The sequence below is a fragment of the Paramisgurnus dabryanus genome, chromosome 4, assembly GCF_030506205.2.
Source record: "Paramisgurnus dabryanus chromosome 4, PD_genome_1.1, whole genome shotgun sequence".
Lineage (NCBI taxonomy): Eukaryota > Metazoa > Chordata > Actinopteri > Cypriniformes > Cobitidae > Paramisgurnus > Paramisgurnus dabryanus.
The window spans coordinates 5,236,630-5,260,432 of record NC_133340.1 but is presented as its reverse complement, the minus strand read 5'-3'; the positions used below and the strand labels follow the sequence as shown (position 1 = coordinate 5,260,432).

Sequence of the window (23,803 nt, the reverse complement as noted above, 5' to 3'; positions counted from 1 at the left end):
GTTGCCTGGTTTGATAATTCTCGATTTCTGTTGAGACATTCAGATGGTAGAGTCAGAATTTGGTGTAAACAAGAACATGGATCCATCATGCCTTGTTACCACTGTGCAGGCTGCTGCTGGTGGTGTAATGGTGTGGGGGATGTTTTCTTGGCACACTTTAGGCCCCTTTGTGTCAACTGGGCATTGTTTAAATGCCACGGCCTACCTGGGCATTGTTTCTGACCATGTCCTTCCCTTTATGACCACCATGTACCCATCCTCTGATGGCTACTTCCAGCAGGATAATGCACCATGTCACAAATCTCGAATCATTTCAAATTGGTTTCTTGAACATGACAATGAGTTCACTGTACTAAAAAGGCCCCCACAGCCACCAGATCTCAACCAATAGAGCATCTTTGGGATGTGGTGGAACGGGAGCTTCATGCCATGGATGTGCATCCCACAAATCTCCATCAACTGCAAGACGCTATCCTATCAAAATTGCCCAACATTTCTAAAGAATGCTTTCAGGACCTTGTTGAATCAATGCCACATAGAATTAAAGCAGTTCTGAAGGCGAAAGGGTGTCAAACACAGTATTAGTTTGGTGTTCCTAATAATCCTTTAGGTGAGTGTAGTTTAAACTCAATACACTGTTAAAAGTGATACATTGGATCAAAGACCTAATATTTTGTGATCCAACTTTGCTGTTGATCCAACTTTGCTGCACTTTTTACAGTGCATGTGATACAAAAAAATCTTCTAAACATTTGGAATAGAAGAGGAGTGACGCGATATCATTATGACATCATCTGCACTGACTTTCCACAGCATCTTGGAGAAGTCTTCCTGGAGTGTATAGACATTCTGTTCATAAAATCCAAATAGCCTGGAGCCTTGAGAAAGTTCACAGACATATTGTTTAATCATAAAATCAAGAGAGATTTTGATAAAGGAACTGCAGAGGGCTTGACTGAAATGAGGTCTACATTGTTTGGCCTCAGCTTAATATTTTGGCTGAATTTAGATTAGATAGTATTCACATAACTGCATCAGAACATAAACATATCATATACAAAATATAAACAAAAGGGTACACAAAATAAACACTACCCCTATGCGACATTGTAACATTTTACAAGATTCTCAAAGAAAGATTATTTTACTAGAATAATTATACATAACTGTAAAAAAAAACATTTTTGCACTTACATTCTTGTTTAATCAACTTGGATTTACAAGTTAACTAGCGATGAGTTGCTGTAACTTATAAAATAAATTTAACACAACCAAAGCAAGTTCAACTTGATTTATTAAGTTACAGCAACTCATCACTTTTCAAGATAGTTGAAATTACTTTTAAATCCTAGTTGATTACATTTTAAAATGTGAGTGCAAAATGATTTTTTTATTATTTAAATTTTGAGAGTTAAAGCTGTTCATTTTTGGTCAGTAATATCATACTATGAGATCATCTTATTTTTGAATGAAGCGGAAATGTAAATATTAACCAAAGTTACCAACCATAAAGTGTCAAAAAACACACATGCAATTTTGCTTAAATGAATTGAATCTGTAAAAAAAAACACAGATTGTAGATAATTTCTATTATTAGGTACAGTATATTAGGTGATTGGCATTTATAAGGTGTCGACACCCTAAATATTTCCATTTTTAGAAGTATATTTATCCATAAACTGCCAAGGGTAGCAGAGTACAATATGAAACAGACACATTCAGCCACCTCTTCAACATTCTGATAAAAGGATTATTATGTGGTTGCGTAAGTCTGTCCTGACTTTATTACTTCTACCTGTTGGCTTGGGGGAGATTCATAGGTGAATTCCTGAGAAATCTATATTGTTGTTGAGTTTGAAAATGGGGTTTTGCAGGCATTGATATATTATTTAAAACATTATTCCTACTCCCTTTTTTAATCAAAGCGAGGGATCATGGCGATGCCACAAGGCAAAATTTCTGGTGCCGTGCACAGAACACATGAAATAGTACAGACACACGGAAAGACTGGTGTGAAGGGAGTAGAAAGTGTGTGAGGAGGGGGTGAATCGGCTCATGTATAGAGTAAAGATGGGCAATGGGTGCCCCCTGCTGGAAACAGAGTTACAGACAATCACATCTTATTGGCACTTCATTATCTGGAAGAATGTATTAGTTAGAACAGGGGCTATAACAGTTTTGAATCTTTAAATTTTTATTTACATCTTTAAATGGTCCTATTCAAATTAGTTACATTTGCAAATAAGGATTTTTTTTTTTTTTGTATTTCATTTATGTGTTTTGGTTAGTTTACAATTTGCCCCATTGTAATTCAATTAAATCTAAAGTGTCATTTTACATTTTTACTTTTTCCTGCCCAGACTAATGTTGGTAAGTTGTTTTGAAAGTAGATTTATATAAAAAGTGTAAAAAACTGTGGCACTTTCAAAACTATGTTTGATCTAAATGTTTGAGAAGAGCGGAAGCTGTGTCTGTGGATTGCACATTAGTCAAAATGACTGACACGCAGTGGCAGCCGGTGACTTCTCTTCCGAGAGGTGCAAATTCAAAATATGTTTTCGAAGTGTCATGTGAACCATGTGAGACAGTGCAGTGAAACAGGCTCAGGACACAGATAGTGCAGTGAAACAGGCTCAGGACACAGATAGTGCAGTGAAGCAAGAACAGGACACAGACAGTGCAGTGAAACAGGCTGAGGACACGGATAGTGCAGTAAAACAGTGCAGTGAAGCAAGAAAAGAACACCGACATTGGAGTGAAACAGGCTGAGGACACAGACAGTGCAGTGAAACAGGCTCAGGACACAAAAAGTGCAGTGAATCAAGAACAGGATGCAGAGGGTAAAGTGACAAAGGCTCGGGACACAGACAGTGCAGTGAAGCAAGAACAGAACAGAGCAGTGAAACAGGCTCAGGACACAGAAAGTGCAGTGAAGTAAGACAGGACACAGGCAGTGCAGTGAAGCAAAAACAGGACACAGACAGTGTAGTGAAACAGGATCAGGACACAGACAGTCCAGTGAAAAGGGCTCAGGACGCAGACAGTGCTGTGAAACAGGAACAGGACATAGACAGTGTAGTGAAACAGGATCAGGACACAGACAGTCCAGTGAAAAGGGCTCAGGACGCAGACAGTGCTGTGAGACAGTCCAGTAAAACAGGCTCAGGACACAGACTGTGCAGTGAAGCAAGAACAGGACACAGGCAGTGCAGTGAAGCAAGAACAGGAAATAGGCAGTGCAGTGAAGCAAGAACAGGACATAGACAGTGCAGCGAAAGGCTTAGGACACAGACAGTTCAGTGAGGCAAAAACAGGACCAGACACTGCAGTGAAACAAAAACAGGACACAGACAGTGCAGTGAAACAAAAACAGGACACAGACATCAGGGCCGTGCATAGACATTTTGAGGGGCAGTGGCCCAAATCAAAATAATGGGCCACTAAGGGGGGGGGTACTTTTTATAGTGTTTTAATAAAATATTATTATAGAATGCCTTGAAAGACATTGCGGTGAAACAGGCTCGGGACACAGACAGTGCAGTGAAACAGGCTCGGGACACAGACAGTGCACTGAAACAGGCTCAGGACACAGACATACGCGCAGTAGTATTCACAGCATTTTTGTAACTTTGCAAGCGGCTTCACATCTGTAAATGATAGAAAGTATTATGACAGCAATGTTCCAATTTGCTGCTACTTTTGCAGTAACTGCAGAAACGTCCAATTATTGCCAATTATTAGCAAGATATTGTATATTTCCATTTCCCACTAAATTAACATTTGATAGTCTAGTGATGATGATATCCCGTGACAAATGAGATTATAATTATTTCCATAATTACTTTTTGATAGTCCTTCACTGCGTTAAAAGTCAATTTAAGATTTAATTGTAACTCTTGAAGAAGACAGCTATCAGTAGCCTATTAGACAGTCTATTGAGTAATAATATCTAATGATTGTCATTTCTGACACGTTCAGTTACAATTAGCTGGATTATTATTTATTCATTGTGATCTAAAATTGTCTGGGAAATGATGCTAATGAACGCATGTACATTTGACAAAATGAAACAAATGATTCAACATCATATTCACAGATACATTCTACACATTTTTCACCTTATGCTATCTAGATACATTTTTATACATTCCATACATATACATATACATATACATATACATATATATATATATATGAAGAGTTTGGTTCCAAAAACGCCTTTTTTATTGTTACCACCAAAATCAGGTAAAAATGGCGGGTGTTGCTTGTTCTCACACGACAGCGTTAAGCTCCTGTCATGCTAACACATTGACACCAGTGGTTCTTATAAAAAACTTTCCATTATTTTACTCAAACTCGATCCGGACCAAAATATTTTAAAGTCAAAAAGGTTCAGCCATGACATCCCAGGGATGACAGCAGCAATGACAGTGTTAATAATATGACAAAGTAAGTGTTTCGATTAATGCTATTAATGTTTTTTTTATCAGTGTATACCACTAGTCAACTAAATGAATATAACATGGCAAAGATTATTGCACATTTATATATTGATTCAATAGATTTATAGCATTTTGAAAAAAAACTTCAGAAAAAAATAATCAGTTTTTATAATAAACCTTTGAAAATCAAATTATGGATTAGAATTTTTAATGTTATTATAACCTAAAAATGCTATGTGAAAGTTTGTAACAAAAAATATGGGTTTTCATCTTGTCCCTTTCTTGGTATAGAAAATAAGACCAATACTATATTAAAACTGCTAGGTTTTTTTAGCCAGAAGATGGCACTCTACACATACAAGTTATATATAAGAGTAATCAAATACAGTTTTTCTTAAATTGCTAAAACACTAAACCCCAATCTCTGAACCAAATTCATAGTGGCCTAAACCCATTTGTCAAATCATGAACTTTCTTTTGCAAAACACTAAACACAAACTTCTCACTAAAACACACATTTTACACTGCAATGTACTTCCCAGACAGCAGACGACTCCGGACCAGATTCCCACCGGATCTGCACCGGAACGGTTGACTTCGGCGCAGATCCGGTGCGAATCTGGTCCAGAGTCGTCTGCTGTCTGGGTTGTTTTATAAATGCTAAACACATGCAGGCAAAAGTTGAACACAACTACAATACAGTTATCATCGGGTAAACACAACAACTCAATTTTTTTAGTGGATTGGAAACAGTCTGAGAGGCAGATGAAGAGTATGAGGAAGAACAGGACACCAGAGACGTTGCAATTGGCAAAATTTGCATTTGGATTGCTGACTTTTTACAAAATACAACAATAAACACTTACTATTACTTGCAGTACTTACAGTAAAGTATTCACTATATTCACTGAACTAAACGTATGATTACAGTAATACAGATTTTTAACAGTATTTGTGTCAAGTGTGTTGTTATATACAATAAACATGTATTTGTCTGTAAGCAGATAACCTTGATATTGTGTTTTAAATTTTTTAATGGATACTCTGTTTTATATTGTAGACTTGTATATTGTGTGTATTGTTTGATTCTGCTAGACGAGTCAGTGGTTCTGTGTATTTAGTTTGAAAATTTGGTTTTGTGTTCCAAGGTTTTGAGAAAATGAGTTATGGTTTCAAAAAATGTGTTTTAGCAATTCAGAAAAAACTGTATTATGCCAAAAAAGCAACAACTGACCTTGTAAGAAATTTAACAGTCCATGCAGTCTATTACATTTGGACATTTTGCAGCTTTCTTTGAAGTCAAAACAAAGATTTTATGATATTTTTTGTGTATTGACTAAAAAAACTGTCAAAAATATGTACCCAAGCTGTACCCTTTAAAAAGGTCCTAATATGTACCAGTATCTATCTTTGAGGTACTACTTATATGAACTCTTAAGGTCCAAAGCTGTAGATTTAAAAGGGTACTGCCCCCTTGACAGCTGGGGTACATATTGGGGTATGTATGTGTATACTAGTGTTTTGGCAAAATGAACTTTCTGTCAATAAAATGGATCTTGCGCATACACAGGGATATGCACATTTTGTCCAATGAAATCATCGTTCTCATGAATGAAACTGTCTGTCCTTAAATAAAGCTGCCTGCTTCTGACTGTAAGCAAGTAGCAAATCATTAGCCATCGTTGTGACATAAGTGTTTCTATACAGGTGTGTCTGGCCTAAACTAAAAAATATGTCAAGACATGGAAACAAAATTCATCAAGCCACTTCATGGGGTCTTTAAAAAAGACCAAGATCAGGCTTCTAGACCAAAAAATGCCATAGTTATGTAAGGTGTACATCACATTCCCCCCCCCCACACACACACACACACTCAAAAGGGATTTGCGGCACATAAGGGGTTAAACTAAGACTTTGCTACAAAGTGAATCAGCATTTCATTTTATTCACAACTTGTTTAAGAACAATTAAAAACCTTAAAGTCTCAAAGCTTTCACAGTAAAAGCACTTTGTTAAATTAAAACCCAGAAGAAGTTGGCAAGAGAGATTTAGATCATTTGAATAGATAAAAACGGTTGAAGAATACAAACAGGCAATGCCAAAAGAAAACAAAACTCATCCCTCTCGTTCACATTAACATTCACTTTATTCATATCAAGTCTTTTTTGTTTAGTTTTTAATTTAATAACGCAACATTTAATACACAAGGCACTTACAAAAATTGTTAAATTATAGAAATGTATTAAAAAAATAATCAGAAGAAAATTATAAGGACCAGAGATGCCGCCACACTGGCAGCCTTGTACAGTACATCTCATGTAAAATCTACAGAAAACTAATCTAAGTACAGTATAAAGAGGATTTATTGTTATTAGTTTAATGCCCCTACTAGGTTTTCATACATAATTGAATCATTTAAGTTACAGTTAGCACAAAAAAAAACACAATTGTTGTTGTTGTTGTCACTAGTAAGTGGTTCTCGTTTTTGTTGCAATTTCTTATTTCTTTCCTTTAAACTTCAGGCTTTGTGGTTTCTGCACCAAAAGAGTCCTGGTACAGCTCGATCAGTCGGTTAGCCTCCCTCTGTCCTGACAGCAAAGCACCATGGGTAGTGGAATAGTATTTTCTGTGTGTGGCCTCCCCAGCAAACAACACCTGTAGAGGCTTTTGGGAAAGAAACAAAAAAGAAAAAGTTAGCTAAACCAAATATATCCTCAACAACTATCGCCCTAGGGCCTGGAAAGCTGTTTTGCCATAAAAAAAGTGATTACACGGACTCCAGCCACTTGCTCTTTTACAAAGTACACAATGTGAGGTCAGACTGTTCCTTTCCTTTACTGTTCGTGTGTGTGTGTGTGTGGTCCACGAACAACCCAACCTTTTCATTTGACTCAAATTTCAGTCACAGCACCACATGAAATTTTGCAATTTAAAAACCAACAGGAGGTTTCTTTCATCAACATGGTGAACACAGGGAGGAATTAAAGTCAAATATCAAAATGTATCATTTACATACATAAAATATGATATAGATACAGTGATATTTAAAAAAAAATATGCAAAGTGTATTTTTTTATTATTCAGTTCAGCACATAATCTATTCATTAAAAACACATGAAGATGCAAAGCACTCTGACACATTATTTTTTATCAGATTCTTAATAGATTCTGCCAACAAACCGGTATTTTCGAATTGCCTGGGGGCAGGATTATGCGGATTTGAAGTGAAAGTATTTAATATGTGCTGAGATCATTCGGTTAATATCATTATCTCACTTTTGATGGACTTTAGCGACTTTTGCATCTAAGCTCCTCATATGTAAATAAACAGAAGAGTACCTGTTTAAGTGACGATATCATATTAATTCAAAACTATGATTTTGTTACCACCTACTGCATAGTAGTGTATGATTGAATATTCTTTATGATGTCCACCCACCGGAGCCTTTGTGTTCTTGTTATAAGGCATCGGCTCAGCCAGCATCTCTACGTCCCTGCCGCTGGAACCCACTCGAGTGAAGGAGTAAGACCCCCGGATGTAGGGATTACTGCCCCACGAGGAGCGCAGGATCCGCCGGGGCTTCGGAATATTCTGGTTCCCTGTTTAAAACATCAAAGGTAAGAAATTTTTCATTTTGGAAAATAATCATATTTTGGTGACAGTGTAAATAAAAAATACAATGACTTTAAAGGGGACATATCATGAAAATTTGATTATTTCCATGTTTAGGTGCTATAATTGGGTCCCCAGTGCTTCAATCAATCTAGAAAATGTGAGAAAGAACAGCCCGTTAACTTAGTTTTGGTAAACCATTCTCTGCAAGCATGTGAAAAAATAGGTAATTGAAATTCGGCTCCTCCCCTTAATCTGCAATATCCAACCACAGCACTGCCATTTAGTGCAGATATCAGCTCATTTGCATTTAAAAGGACACACCCAAAATGGCACGTTTTTGCTCACAGCTACAAAGTGGCAATTTTAGCATGCTATAATAAATTACCTATATTGTATTTTCACATATGTACTCTGGGGACACCAAAGTTTTTTTTTTTTACATCCCAAAAAAGTCTTGTGAAATGACCACTTTAATAGCAACCAGAGAACTATACCAGGGGACTAAATGATGCACTTACTTTTATTAATACAGTGATGTAATGTTTGCCCTGACTATAGGCCAGGGCAAACATTACATCATTAAATTACTATTCGTGATTTAAGACTTAAAGGTTTATGTGTCACTCCTGATTTACTTATCTACCTACCTACCTCTTTTTCTGTCATTTTGCTGTCATTATGACAGAAATTACTCACTACTAAGGTGTGACAAAATCCAATTTCAACACACTAATGTAAATAGGACTTAGACAGATGGAATGGATAGCCCACTAGGATCTGGATTAAAACAGACTGACCTAGTTTGTGAGGATGACGGCCCGGCGATGTCATCTACAAAGAATGTGCGCTCTGACTACAGTATGTGTTCTGTCACTAAAGGGTTAATACAGAAACTCAAACTGTTTGCAGTAATTGTTGACACTGCACTGAGAATTTTTCAGCTGTAAGCTATGTCCTTACACAATCTTGACAGAGGCTTTTACTGCTGATGGATATTTGTGAACCGGGACCACAAAACCAGTCATAAGTTGCACAGGTATATTTGTAGCAATAGCCAAAAATACATTGTTTGAGTCAGAAGTTTTGAGTTTTTTAAGTAAAATATCATTAGGAAATTAAGTTAAGATTATGTTTTATATAGATATTTTGTAAATTTCCTACCGTAAATATATCAAATAATGTATTTATCAATAGTAATATGTGTCGCTAAGGACTTAATTTGGATAACTTTAAAGGTGAAAATATTTTGCACTCTCAGATTCCAGATTTTCAAATAGTTGTACCTCGGTCAAATATTGTCCTGTCCTAACAAATCATACATCAATGGAAAACGTAATTGATGTATACATGATAGGGATGTGCATCTCCATAACCTTTTTGTTTCGCTATGGCACATTAAGCATGGGTAAGAAAGGAGAGCAGTGAGATTTAGTTTCACAGTGTTTTTAAATGATCTCTTTGAATTCGCACACTGACCTGTGAACTTGCGCAGTAGTTTGGTGCATATCTCTGCCACGGTTTCATCATCGCACATCTCCATGAGCAGGGCCTCTTCTCCACAGATCCATCCGCTCAGCATGTGACCGTAGCGCTCAGGTGGATACAGCACGTCAAAGCTGCAAATCTTTCGATACCACAGCTCTTTCGGGTACTCCAGGCTCTCCAGCTGCGCCTCGTCCTCCCAGACAAACTGAATGCTGTTGCACTCTGGGCTCCAGAACGGCTCGGCAAACTCCAGAAAGATCTTGTCGGTGGTACTAATGCCCAGTTTCTGGATGGCCTGTGCCTTGTCCTGAGGCAGACCTGGGGAGAAAAGCGACTCGTGAGCCTTCTTCAGGACCCCGAGAGAGGCGGTTACGATCACGTGGTCTGCCGGCAGACATTCGCCGTCTTCGCACTCCACGCAGACCGGGGCCGGGCTGGGCCGCTGGTCCAGGTTATGGTCGGCGATTTCCTCGGCATCGTGGGAGCTGCTGTTCCAGTGGATGCGGCGGACGGGTTTGCAGAGGCGGAGGACTCGGCTTGGGATGTCCTGAGCCAGGATCTCGATGATTTTAATGAAACCGGCCGGAATGACGTGGTGAGCGCCGGGAATCTCAGTCCACTCACCAAACTCGCTTAGAGACACCTCATCCATGCTAGGTGAACTGCTCTCACAGCTTTCCACCTAAAGAACACACAAGAACATTTTAAGGTTATGCATAAATTAAATAATGAATCATTTATTGGACCCCGCAACCGGTCTGCGCCAAGTCTGATAAATATAACAATTTATCTCATGTATAGACTTCCATATCTGCATTTACATTTGTTTACATGCTGTCACAGTAAAATCGTGCTTTCTTATGTTACCGTTTTCAAATCACGCTGCTGTGAGCCTAGCAGACACAGAGTGTTGACTTTCCTCTCGAATAATTACTCAAGTTTCATTACTAGATTTCATCAGAATTATTGCGACAAGTATTGCATAACAGGTACAAGCACTGAGTCTTTATAAAGGAGATGAATTCATCCATTGTCTGCGAGTTCAAGACTATTGTCAGTCTAGAACAAAGTGTGAAAACTGACTGAACAGGGTTGAAATCCACTCTTTTCTGGGTGAAGCGCTAAGGTTTCAATAGGATATCATTATTCTGACAGAATTAAGTGTGCTTAAGGGTGAGGCTGACGCCCACACAACTATGATGCTGTCGTCATGGATGAACTCAGCTGTGCCCTGTTGCGTTTTGTTAGACTCAATGACATTTTAAAAAAGCTGCAACAGTACGGCACAATCTGGTGTCCAATGAGTATGGAGCGATTTTAGTCTCATTAATTATTCATGCAGAAGACATGATGCATACAAGCATAAGTATACATTCACAAAAAAAACTATTAATATGGATATTCTTATAAAAATTCTAAATACAATTCATCATGCACAGCATTTTCAAAGGTTACCAATATACAAGTTCATTATGGAATGTGTGTACCTCAAAATACCTCAAATGTGATGCAGTGGTTCCTGCAGGCATTGCTGTGTCCTGTTTTATGACGCTTCTCGGGGATTTAACTCTGTTCTGAGTTTTCACACACATGGATTTAAGGTACTACACGTAAGGATTTAACATAAACCCTGATACTACAGTCTGTTGTCATCACATCAAGAGTGCAGATGTGATCGAGCCAGCACGTCCGCTACTGAAGAACAACAGATTGGTTAAAGCATTAGCATTAGCAGAGTCTAAGGATTAGACATAACACAAGGAACATATTTAATGCCATTCCAGCATCTATGGCTATATTCATGCCGAGAACGGGTTAATCCATACACAAATTAATCTACACACAAATTAGTGGAGGGGCAATTTGGCATTCCCAATTCACCTAACCTGCATGTTTTTGGGAACCGGGTCACACACCAGGGACTTTTTTGCTGTAAGGCATCAAGTTTTTTGTTATTTATACACGTGCAATGTAACTGTAAATAAAAATGATGTTAATATGTATTTGTGCACTCAACCAAAAGCTGTGCAATGACAATAAAGTTCTTCTAATCTATAAATACAGTATATTGTGTGTAATGTAAACAACTGATACAGTAATTCTTAGGTAAAATACGAACATTATTAAAGTATGTCAACCATTGCCTTAAGTGTTATATTGCAAAACAAACTGTATTTTCATGCATTAATAATTAATGGTCTATCTAAAATTACCACCATACCAATAAAAGTGCTGAGTGTTATTTCACTGCTTAACCATCTCTGGTTTATTGTATTATACTTTTTATTGTACATAACTATCCATCTGATCTCCGTAAAACTATATAAAATGTAAACCAAAAATTTAGGTTCTAAATTTAGCTATCATTTGTCCTGCTTTTAAACTTCTTCATAATTCTGAAACATGTTGTCCTCACAATGATCTCTCCTGTCATCTGATCTTTACTGGAAACGGAGAAAATTCATGTTTGTTACACAACAGCGGGAGGCAAGCAAAAACATTTATTGAACATAATCAATTCCCCATGATAGAATACCCAACTTTACAGCAGAAAATTATATGTTTACAGCCTGGAACAAAAAAATGTCTTTAGTCAGTATAGCTAACTTTTCCCTTCATTACAACTGTGAAGAGGTGAATTTTTTTGTAATTCATCTGTTTAAATTATACTAAGCCTTAAGTTCTGCATAATTAAGGGCGTGGCCATTTGAGTGACAGGTGAACTGCCACTGCTGTCACTACTGTCAAGCTAGGCAGGCGTGGTTTTTAGCAACCAGTCACCTCAGCTTCACCCACGTCCCGCCTCTTTACCCATTTTCGGTTATCCGCTAGTGATAAGTGTTGAGGAGCGGCCAAGATGTCGACGGCAGGCTCCGCCCACTATTGGCTTCAAAAAAGCGCTTCACAAACCTATGGTGATGTCAGGGACACCATTTTTTTTTTTTTACAGTCTATGGTTTGAACCCATGACCTTTGGGGGGGCTGCTAATGCAATGCTTTACCACTGAGCTATATGAACACAAATTTCTGCTCAGGTGAATGCTGTTTAAACTTGTAAGTGCTGAAGACTTAACTTAATGCAGTGCAGTGGTATCTGTGTGTGTGCATATGTATATATATATATATATATATATATATATATATATATATATATATAAATAATAAGTAAATAATTATTACCTGCATTAAAAAATATCTCTAGCATGAGATTAGAGAGCTGCTCACCTTGAGGTACTGTTGTAGCATAGACAACTTGAGTTTCTTGGTGCTATCTGAGTCATCCGGATCAAGCATGATCTTCTTGCGCACAACATCTCGTGTAAAGATCCCCACGCTGTTCTGACTCTCAGCTCCCACAGGCTTCCCATTCTGGAAGAACTCCTGAGTCAGCTCGTACACCTGTACCAACACAGAAGAGAGATTAAAGATTAAACACAAGAGATATCCTAGAGTCATCAGATCATGGTGATGTCATTGCCACAAATGGGAGTTTATTTGCATTATTGACTTTAGTTGGAATACATTATGGTTAGGCATTGCATTACTTTAAGTGGTGTTCTATTGCATTCATTTGGCTGTATAATTGCTGTATGCTCAGTGTAGTGACAATATTATAAACAAAATAAATGGGCATGAGAGAATGATTAAAAGAGATATGAGGGAGAAGGACCGCAAAGAGAAGGTGAGGTAACAATGGTGTAACAAATGACTATCACCCCAGTGATATAAATAAAATGTGCTTTCTCTGAATGAATCATGAATCATGAAATTAAAGTTTTGTTTTATGGAAACTAGCATGCAGTTGGTCAAAGAAACAGATGCAAATGCATCAGAAATAAAACATTAAAATATCGCAAAATAAAAACGGGTGAACACATATCCTTGCATGAACTTTTTATGTTTATGCAGTACTGAAGGTACAATACTGAAGACACAAGACAGACCTTATGGTAAAAAAAACAGTGGTTTGTTGTTGAAATATGATCTGTTAGAACAAAGAGATCCCTGATTTATGAGCTATTTTTCATCAAAGCTCGCACAACAGAATCTTTCACATGCATCAGCATCTTAAAGCAATGACATTGAACCACTACTTTGTAAAATAAGATATTACGAATACAAATGAGTATTGAGAGTAAAGTCAGAAAAATCGACAAGATTTACAATGCTTTATCCAGTTGCCACAAACTACATTTGTCCAAAGTGTTTTACAGTGCATTCAAGAATCACACATCTTCCCTATAGGGATACACCGATACCACTTTTTTGGAATACGAGTAGGAGTACCAGTACTTGCATTTCAGTACTTGCCGATACCGATACCGAGTACTTAATAAAAAACATGATTTAAATTTACAGGTAACAGCTTTAGTAATATAATTTAACAAAAAAACAAAGGAGTAGTTTTCCAGTTTGTTGTAAACTCTGCCTCTTTGGACAACACGAGGCATTAACCCCTTACACGCCGCTCAAACATAGACATTTCTCAGACCGTGGTATCGATATCGGGGGACTTTTAACGAGTGCGAGTACTTTAGAAAATGTGGTATCGAGGCGGATACCCGATACCAGTATCGGTATCGGTGCATCCCTACTTCCCTAAGAATCGAACCGATGACCTTTGCACTGTTAACACAATGGCCTACCTGTTGAGCAACAGTAGCTTAAAAAGATGCAAACACTTTGCTCTCTGACCTCATTGTACAGATCACTGAACTCCTCCACCAGGTCCTTGGGAATGCGCCTGCCATTGTTGGTCTGGTAGTGGGCCAAACCATTTTTGGCGTAGAGGCTGATGCGGCCGACGCTCCGCTCTTCCTCTGTAGTGTGCTCGAGGAGTCCGTTGTCCTCGGCCAGGTGGTAGATGGGGTTCCCGTTCGCCCCATGGATCCAGGTTGCTCCGAGTTCCAAAGTGGCTTTACCTATAAAAAGAGAAAGATGGAGCTTATTATCAGAAGAGTATAGGAGTCAGAATAGAGGTATGTTTTTGGTCTAAACTTCAAGATAAAGACACATTTCGATTAAAACAATGCTGTCATATGACATGGCAAAACAAAACAGATAAATAATGTAAGAGCATGGCTTTAAACCAGTTTAAAGTTGTCCCTATAGGCAACTTGATTTACTTGCATTTTGATCTAAATCCTATAAATCAAATTAATAGTCACTGATACAACATCAAGCGAAATAATCGAACATAATCACTAATAAAATAGTCTAGACTTCAGGGAAAAACAGGTTTCTTATAGAGGTCTTCACGGGTCCACTTAGATCCGAAAACCCGAGGTCCGACCCGAGACCCGATCGGGTTCGGGTCTAAAAGTTTCACATGTGCCTCGGACACGGGTCGGGTACAATAATAGCGGCATCGGGTCTGGGGTAATTTAAAAATGAATGTGTTTTTTCCGAACGGACCCGAGAAGACCCGAATTCTCTCGCCTGTGTGCGTCAATGTCCTTTTCAAACCTCTCATCTGTTTGCCAAGAGCGCTTGCGACATTGTGTGGTTGTCGGAAGGTTCATTTTCGTTGAGACAAACATGTCAGTCAATTATAAATGTACATTTTAGCGGTTACGTTGGTGTCGTCGTCAGATAACAAAGGTAAACGAATGGAGCAGCTCGCCAAATTGGTTGCAAGGCCACCGGAGTTTCTGTCTGACTGCTGCGCGTGGGTCTGCAGAATGCACACACGTCAGTGCCGTTTACATTCGGTTCCAGTCGGGTTAAAAAATAAAATTTCCCTAGTTCGGGTCGGACTCGGGTCTAATTTTCTCGGGTTTGTCTCGGGTCGGGTCTTTCTTTAAATTTTTTTTATTTATGCACGTCGGGTTCGGGTATGAAGTGATTCGGGTCATTTCGGGTCGGGTACATTTCTTTGGAAGAAGACCTCTAATTTCTTACCGTGCTGAATGCTTTGCACTCTGCCTCCGATACGGTCTGCAGCTTCTAGCACCGTGACATTGGTGAAGCCGTTCTCCAATAGGCTTTTGGCAGTGGCGAGGCCGGCCAAGCCCGCGCCAATCACTACTATTCGCGGTTGTCGATGTCTGTGTAAGGCTCTACTAAGAGGATCATCAGTGCTGTCTGAAGATATTTCACAACTTTGCATGCCGTCCAAGCTCCTCTTTTAGGGAATCTGAGTGAGGGTGAGATGGGAAAAAACCATTAGAGCGAACACTATGGCCTTTGGTTAGACAAATAGTAGAAATAACTCACAGAGAAAAAGAAAGAGTGAACCACTTTGTGCCTTTAGTTAGACAAATAGTGGAAATAATTCACAGAGAAAAAGAAAGAGTGAACCACTTTGTGTGTTCAAACAAGTGGTTGAGTGCACACAGAGTGACTATTCAAAGCACAACCTTAAGCAACACTGCTCTATTTAAAAACATGTCTTCTTGCTTGACCTTTTGTACATGAGGGTTTATATTTTAAGTGTGTATATCAAGCAAACCGACCGGTGCAAGTGTAAAATTTGACATTGGTTACACTTGCTGTCATATTATGGAGTCCATTACACACAATGAATGGAAAAAATGTGACTGTGAAAATAATTTCACTATGATAGCCACAAGGAAATGAAAGTGCTTTTTATATTTCCGTTCAGGCTTTTTAGACAAGGTCTCTGTATAAACACACCAGCTCATGTGTGACGGCCAAAAAAAGAAAAGGCTTGATGTTAGACAGACAGCATAAGAGAAGTTTATCAAGGACCGGAAGAGTTATAATGGAATACTGTTATGGATACAGGATGTTACGGTAGACCAAACAAAACTTTAATCTGTAAAGCTGTTATCTTTCTCCTCGTCAAAGTGAAAGGAGAATGTACCACAACTGGACACAGCCAGTGATAACTTATACAATAGGACACATACACACAGTCATTGTCTGCCAACATTATTATCGTACCCTGGAGACATCGTTGTTCACGTGCAGTGAGGAAGAGATAAATTGTGAATGAATAGGATTTGAATGAGTAAGTCTCTGCAGTTCTGGGAATTTGTATTAGTCATTAATTCAGTTTACCATAAGGACATTAAAGAGCTACCCTATTTCACGGTAAGTCGTGTCACAAAATATTTAATGCATTTATTTGTGTTATTGACACCATTTTACACAGCTTTTCAATGTCTTTTTATGTCGATAAAGAAAGTCGTGCCACAGACACGAAAAACTATTAATAGAAATTTGTGCTGGGTTACACAAAAAAGACATTTGTGCTCCAGTGGCACAAAAAACAGCGGAAAATCGTGTCAAGAAGACAAATACATTAATCAAATATTTTTTATAACACGAATTTCTGTGAAAGAGGACAGCATCGTACACAGAACACATAGTATTAACACTGAAAAGAGGTAGAAACCTTTACATGCGCTATGAATTGTGCGTGTTCTTGTGGGGCGTGTGACCGTAGCTGAATAAAACCGCACATTGTAAAGCCTGAAATGTTATTGGCTGCTGACTGAATATAGGTGGTTTTAGATACTGAGCAAATAAAAACAATAATGGAGAGTATGCACTGTGTAACTTTAATGAAGAACCTCTTGAAAATAATGCAATATAATATAAATAACTAAAAGGTGTCAAAGGTGTATAAAGATCTTACACAATGAACTGTTACGAGTATGTTAAAATGATAAGCTAATTTTTTATGACATACACCGTGGGTCCCCTTACATGAAAGTTGGCATTTTGCACCACCATGTTTCTAAATTAGCCCTAAGCTGACAAACGGAGCGCTTTTTGTTCCTATGACGACGACATCTTTATCCTGTGTCGTAGCTTCTCTATGCGTTGCGAAGGGGAGGGGTGAGCAGTGGACTGAGCCATTGGTTGGAATTTCACCACTAGATGCCGCTAAAATCTACACACAGCACCTTTAAATAAAGCACAATTGTCGCAGTGGAAAAGAAACTCCCATGGTTTCCCGCATCACATTTCAGTTCGGGTGGCCCGCCTAAGATTGGAAACCCTACCGGCTTAACTAGGTTGTCAAAAAAAAACATTCGCTGCACAAAAGGCCGTCAAGTGCGCCACATGGACAGACATGGTCCGGACCGTCACTTTCTGGAGGATAACTACCCAGTTGATAAAACATCTCTGAGAATAGCGCATTATGTGCATTATTTACATGCTACAATAGTTACACTCTTTTAAGATAATGTGGGAAATAATCAGTTTTTACAATTTGTGCGCTATCTATCATCGTTCGCCAGACGTTGTACAACATCTGCATCAGTTTGTGTTTATTAACCCTTTAGTTTCACTTCATCACTCAGCTATTCCCGTTAGAGGTAAAAACATTTAATTCATTACTAATCTAGTATGTGTTCATTTTCTGTCATAGTTTCTTCAAAATTAAGTTTTATTTGAGTGTTTTAAATAAAAATATTTTAATTTTCATCATGACGCATATGCACCGCCCCTTTGATTGCCACGCCCTCGGCACCAAACACCCACCCAACCCTATCACCTTAACTAACAAATTTTCTGCGGGAAACCCTGAACTCCCATTTCCAAAATGCTCAATTTCCTTGGGATCACACTTAGGGAAAAAAAATCATCCAGTCTGTGTATGATAACAAATAATAGTTTACTACTCAGCGCTTCAAACACAGACATACAGTAAACATGTAGGAAAGCAATCCGTGTGGCCCAAAGCGAATTTGGATTTGTATATCTGAAATTACAGATATTACTGTTATTTGTCCTGTGGCATAAACAGAGGAAACTGGTTATCTTTGAAAGTCAGTTATTAGTGTCAGCAGTGAGAATATGGAAAAAAGGCCTGATTTTGGCTGCCTTTAGCAAGCATGAGAGTGTGATGTTATTACATGCATTTGTAGGTCAATGAGACACTTCCTGAATCAGTGAAGCGTCCACTGCATCAATGACTCGCTAAAGTCACTGTTTTAGAAAGGAACTGCTGACATCCTTTGATGTCACCTTTACTCAAATTAAAAGGGCCTGGTTCTGAGAGCTAATGGATAAAACCTCAGTGATCTTAACCCCACCTGTACCAAATTGCAGTACCATTTACGCTCTGTATTATCATGCACCTCGGGCGATTCACTCATGAGTGTTTCAGTAGGACAGTTTGCAAAGTTTACAACCCTTATTTTAGCAAAGTGGACTTTCACGGTTATCCGGGATGCATCGGGGCAGATTGGTGTTTACACTACAAATTCTGTGTATAGTTTCAGTGATCATTGTTAAAAACGTTTACTTATCACCTCAAATGGCTGTCTAATCAGGATTAAAGTGTGCGTGCAATGTAAAACAGACAAATCAGAGCCTGCCGAAACACTGCTGCAGGCTTTAGAAACAGCTGTACCAAATAAAAACTAACTACATGCATCTACCTTGCAGCGGTCACAGATGAGATGGTTTGTATATGTAACACTGTTTTAATAAGAAAGTCCTATGTCAAATTTCATGAGGTCACAGATGTGAACTCAGGATAAAAATTAGATAAAGTAAATAATGCATGTTATAGATCCTATGCAATCTGACCCATAAAAATTCTTTTAGATTTATTACAGCAATCATTTAGGATCGAGGACTTTATCGTCATACGGCATGTATGGATCTGTTCCACTGACATTGCTTTATGCCAAATAGAGAAGTAACTTATATAACTTGAAATTATTCTTTCATTTGACTTTAAATGGCACATGTTCAAGCAATGTCCCTGTTTTCTTTGTTTTTAATGCTTTTCTTCCACTAAACCAAAGCCTAAAACAACATTTTAGCAGTTTTTAGATTTCTTAACCTAAGTCTTTTCAGCTATCTCAAACCTCATGAGTGTTATAGTCCTATAGTAGGATAAAAATAACAACAGAGTGCTGCAGATTAAAGGGGGGGGGGTAAATGGTGTTTCATGCATTCTGACTTATTAACACAGTTTAAGAGTTGGTTTCCTCATGCTAAACAAATGCAAAGTGTCAGAAAAGCAATTGGAAGTGTTCTTCACCAGGGTTCGTACAAGTTTCAGAAAGTTTTTTTTCGAATACGAGTCCAGCTGACATTTCAGGGGTAAGCTATACGTATCGCTTCTTTTTATGGACGCTTTCCACAGAAAAGCATGTCCACACGTCAATCAGCGGGTGAGCAAGAATTGAGGCATCAATCAGGCGACAGCTTTGTTTTTATCAAGACTCAACAATGGCACGAAAGAAGAAGTGTGTTCTTGGATGTAAGGAGAAGAAATTATGGAAACAATGGATATAGTTTGTTTATCCAAGGTAGCCGCAGAGTTTTGGTGTGTGTTTGTTTAAGATTGCATTTAATTGAAAAGTCCCAACTGGGTCATGCGGTAAGATTTTTGTGTTATGTTGGTAATAGGTGCATAAGTGCATATTATATAAACAAGTGAATCATAAGTTTCCAGTCAGTGTTGTATAAAGTGTTCCATGACTCGTGCGTTATCGGAAAGAATCGGTAAAGCTGATTTGTCTTTTATAAATCTGATAAAACTAAAGACACTTCGGAGATATGAAGGATGTAGTACTACTCTATAGGAACTCCAGATTAACATCAGATTCGCAGAAACGGCTTGTGTTGTGAGAGCTTTAAATGTGGACTTTGGGGGTCCCACACTTTCAACATGACCTACAAATTACAGCTCACATCCTCCATTCATGCCTGACCCATATCTCAAACTTGACAAAGGACAAATTATGTCATTCCTTTTGTGTTTTTGAAAATGAAAAATCCCTTTTCCTATATTCATAACAAACAATTATTTTACACACATTAAGAATTGTCAATTTAGTTTGCCTGTCTTGTTTTTGCAATACCAATATCTCAACATCCTTAAAACAAAATGTAGTCGCTTGAGAACCAAAACCTTAAGATTTCAAGATTTTTATTTTTCACATACACTGTTATATATATATATATATATATATATATATATATATATATATATATATATATATATATAACCTGTAGTGAAATTCTGGTATGCTTTTTAACTAAAGATTTAGAAAAGATATACAACTATATAATATGACAGCTGTATACAATGTAACAAAGTTAAGGCAAAAAAATATACAGTACAAGGAAATCAGAAATTACATTTAAAGGGATAGATCACTTTAAAATGAAAATTCTGTCATCATTTACTCATCCTCATGTTGTTCTAAATCTGTATGAATTTCTTTTTTCTGATGAACACAAAAGAAGATATTTTTATAAATGATGAAAAAAATAATTTAATACATGATGGTAAGCACACAGTTGATGGTACCCATTAAATTCCATCATATTTTTTATTTCTACTATGAAAGTCTACAGTCACTTACTGCTTTGTGTTTACCATCATTTCTCAAAATATCTTCTTTTGTGTTCATCAGAAAAAAAGAAATTCATACAGGTTTAGAACAACATGAGGATGAGTAAATGGTGACAGAATTATCATTTTAATGTGTGCTATCCCTTTAAGTGAAAAAAAAAACAAATCTGAGTTGATGATTTTGATTGTATCTCAAATCAGAACTGATTGCACTATATTTTTTATGCACTATTTTAATTCTTTTATTTCTCTTGTTTTTTTATACTTTTATTCCTGTTTTATTCTTTTTCACACATTTAAACATTCGTTCTCTTTTAATTGATATTTTAAATTCATGTATCTTTGATTTTTTGTTTTCTCATTTCTATGTAAAGCACTTTGAATGACCTCTGTGTATGAAATGTGCTATACAAATAAACTTGCCTTGCCTTGCGTCAAGTCTTGAATTCATGCTTTAAACAAATTAGATGTTTGCCACTAGGATAAGAAAATAATCTTGTTTATCTTTTACAATAAGATTGTTTTTCTTAATCTATTGTCATACAACTTTTTGTTGTTTTATGGAAAAAAATCTCAAAGGTTTGGCAGAATTCTCTGAATGCAGGAAACAAAATATTGTATCATTTTGCTTCTTAAGTTATTATATTTCGTAAGAATGATAACATTGTTGTTTTAAGGATGTTAATTGTATTGTGGAAACAATACAAAAACAGAATAGGACAAGTGTACACTCAACACTTGAGACACATTCAGACAACTTTTTATCTGGTGATAGGAACATGTCGGCATATCGTAAAATACCGAACATGTAAACATCGTGATGTGCAACTCGCCTTGGTTTGCAATAACTGAATGATTTCTTTAAACAGTTGAGCATAGTCAAAGTTTTAGGTCGATGCAAATAGCAGATAGAAGCTGGCAAGACCGAGTGAGTGAGGATTTCTTTTCCCAGAAATAATGTAAAAGATGTTTATTATATATTTTGCCGTTTTAAAAAATACTTTATCATCAAATAAATTGATTTTACAACCTTAGCGTATTATCGTATCGTATATCGCGCTATTACGCAAGTTGTCCCATATCGGTGCAGCCCTACCTGGTGGGATGAATTGCTTTTGTAGTTCACATGACTTTAAAAGATACAAACAAAATATCCATGTCCTGTTTTTATTATTATGTTACTGATCGTTTAAAAAAACATATGGATGATGATAATTGAAGCTCAGGCGCTGGGTCATTTGAGTTTAGATAAGAGAAGTTTTGGTGCTGAAGTAGCGGAACAAAGTGCGTCCAGCCGAATCAGCGCTGCCACGTAACTACAGTAACCTACATAACTGTCATAGGCGAATGGCCTTCATTGATAACCACGTACAAAAAACGTACCATATACCTCTTTCATAAAATATACTATCACTTTTTACCCTATTCAACTGACCCAGTCAGTATCTGTGTCATTATAACGCCTCATTATAACAGGCTACTGAATGAACACAGAGTCAACACAGACAAAGGATTGTGCTTTCGAGATAAATACGGGGAAATACAAAAAACCTTTCGTATAATTTCAAAACACCGACTGAAAGCGATCAGTCCTGGAGTCAGATCTGTTTACAATTCACATTTGATTCGGCAATGTCTCGAATAACAAACACAGAGCATAAAAAACACAAATGTGCGTTGTAGCGTAACGCAATATCATAATCGTGGTATTGCCTTTACCTGACTTTATCGTCTTCAGCTTAAACCGGAGCGCGAACCTCTCAGTCCTTTGTGTATTAGCAGCGTATCGCTTTGTATTTATGTATCTTGAAACCAGAAGGAGCCAGTTTGGTCGATGCCGCTGCCTCCTCGCTAAATAAATATGAGGAACTGTGACGTACAGCCCTGAATCCAATACGAGAGTCTTGGCGTGACTCACTGTTTAACTCAGTTGGGGTAGGTATGTATACAAAGCAAAGCAGTACGTCTGTTTAGAGTTAATTCCTCGAAAGCCAAACAAATGACGTTTCTAAGTAACCCACGTTAAATAATACTGTAGTAAACTATTTACTACATTAACCTAGTAAAATTCATAGGTACTCTAATGTATTAAAACTTAGTAATATAATTACTAAAGTTTATAAATTCATATTTAATTGTGTGTATGGAGGTACAGTATACAGTAGGCTACAGTAGCCTAGTAAATGAAAGTGTAATATCATATAGGCTACTCTCATAAAATCTTATGATGACACACAAATAATATTTGAATATAGCAAATATGCATTACTGAGACCAGAAGAGAAAATTCTTAAAAAACCCATTTATGAGGTGAAAGACTATTTTATTCCCCAAATATTGCCTACCCCAAAGATTGATAATGCATAATGCCGAATATGCTTTCAAGAGGAAGGGGCCCTATCAGTACAACCGGTGCAAGTTTTAGCACTTTTCACGTTGTTTAAATAGCAAATGCGTCCATTTGTGCACCCATGGGCGTGCTGGCTTGAAAACGAGGTGTGTTCAGGCGCATTGTTCAGGTGCACAACTCAAATAGACTATGCCATTGACCAACTGAAACTCGGTCTAACAGTCAATTGCACAATATTGCATTAGGATTAAAATGTAAAAGATTTTTATTGAGTCTCTTGGACATAAATGAGGACAGTTTACAGGACTTTAGAAGGTGTGAAGATGGGATCAGCTGACAGAAGAGCTGAACTTTTAAACAGAACCAAAGCTTTAATTACAAAATAATCATTTTAATAAATAAAACACAACGCATTTTATTTTTAAACGTTCATGTTAAACTAGTGGTCTTCTGCTTACAGTTTTTCCGCTTACAAACTACGCCAGCAAATAGGGAATTCAAATGGGATGGTAGATGAGACTCTTATTAGTTTATTGCATGTTACGCCCAAAACACATCCATTACGAAATTAGGAACAACCTTTCTGACTGTGCGCCAGGCGCATACACAAAAGTGGA

At 37.4% G+C, this 23,803-nt stretch overlaps 1 protein-coding gene across 1 annotated transcript; it reads right to left on the bottom strand.

Annotated features, from left to right (window-relative positions):
- Positions 1-6,367: 6,367 nt before the first annotated feature.
- On the bottom strand, positions 6,368-22,707 carry smox (spermine oxidase). The gene is made up of 7 exons (XM_065265187.2): positions 22,556-22,707; positions 15,445-15,679; positions 14,239-14,465; positions 12,769-12,942; positions 9,535-10,225; positions 7,882-8,042; positions 6,368-7,106 (listed from the first exon to the last, which is right to left on the bottom strand). Exons 2-7 carry the CDS (start codon positions 15,650-15,652, stop codon positions 6,954-6,956), a joined length of 1,614 nt encoding a protein of 537 aa, XP_065121259.1. The 5' UTR covers positions 15,653-15,679; positions 22,556-22,707; the 3' UTR covers positions 6,368-6,953.
- Positions 22,708-23,803: the final 1,096 nt, after the last annotated feature.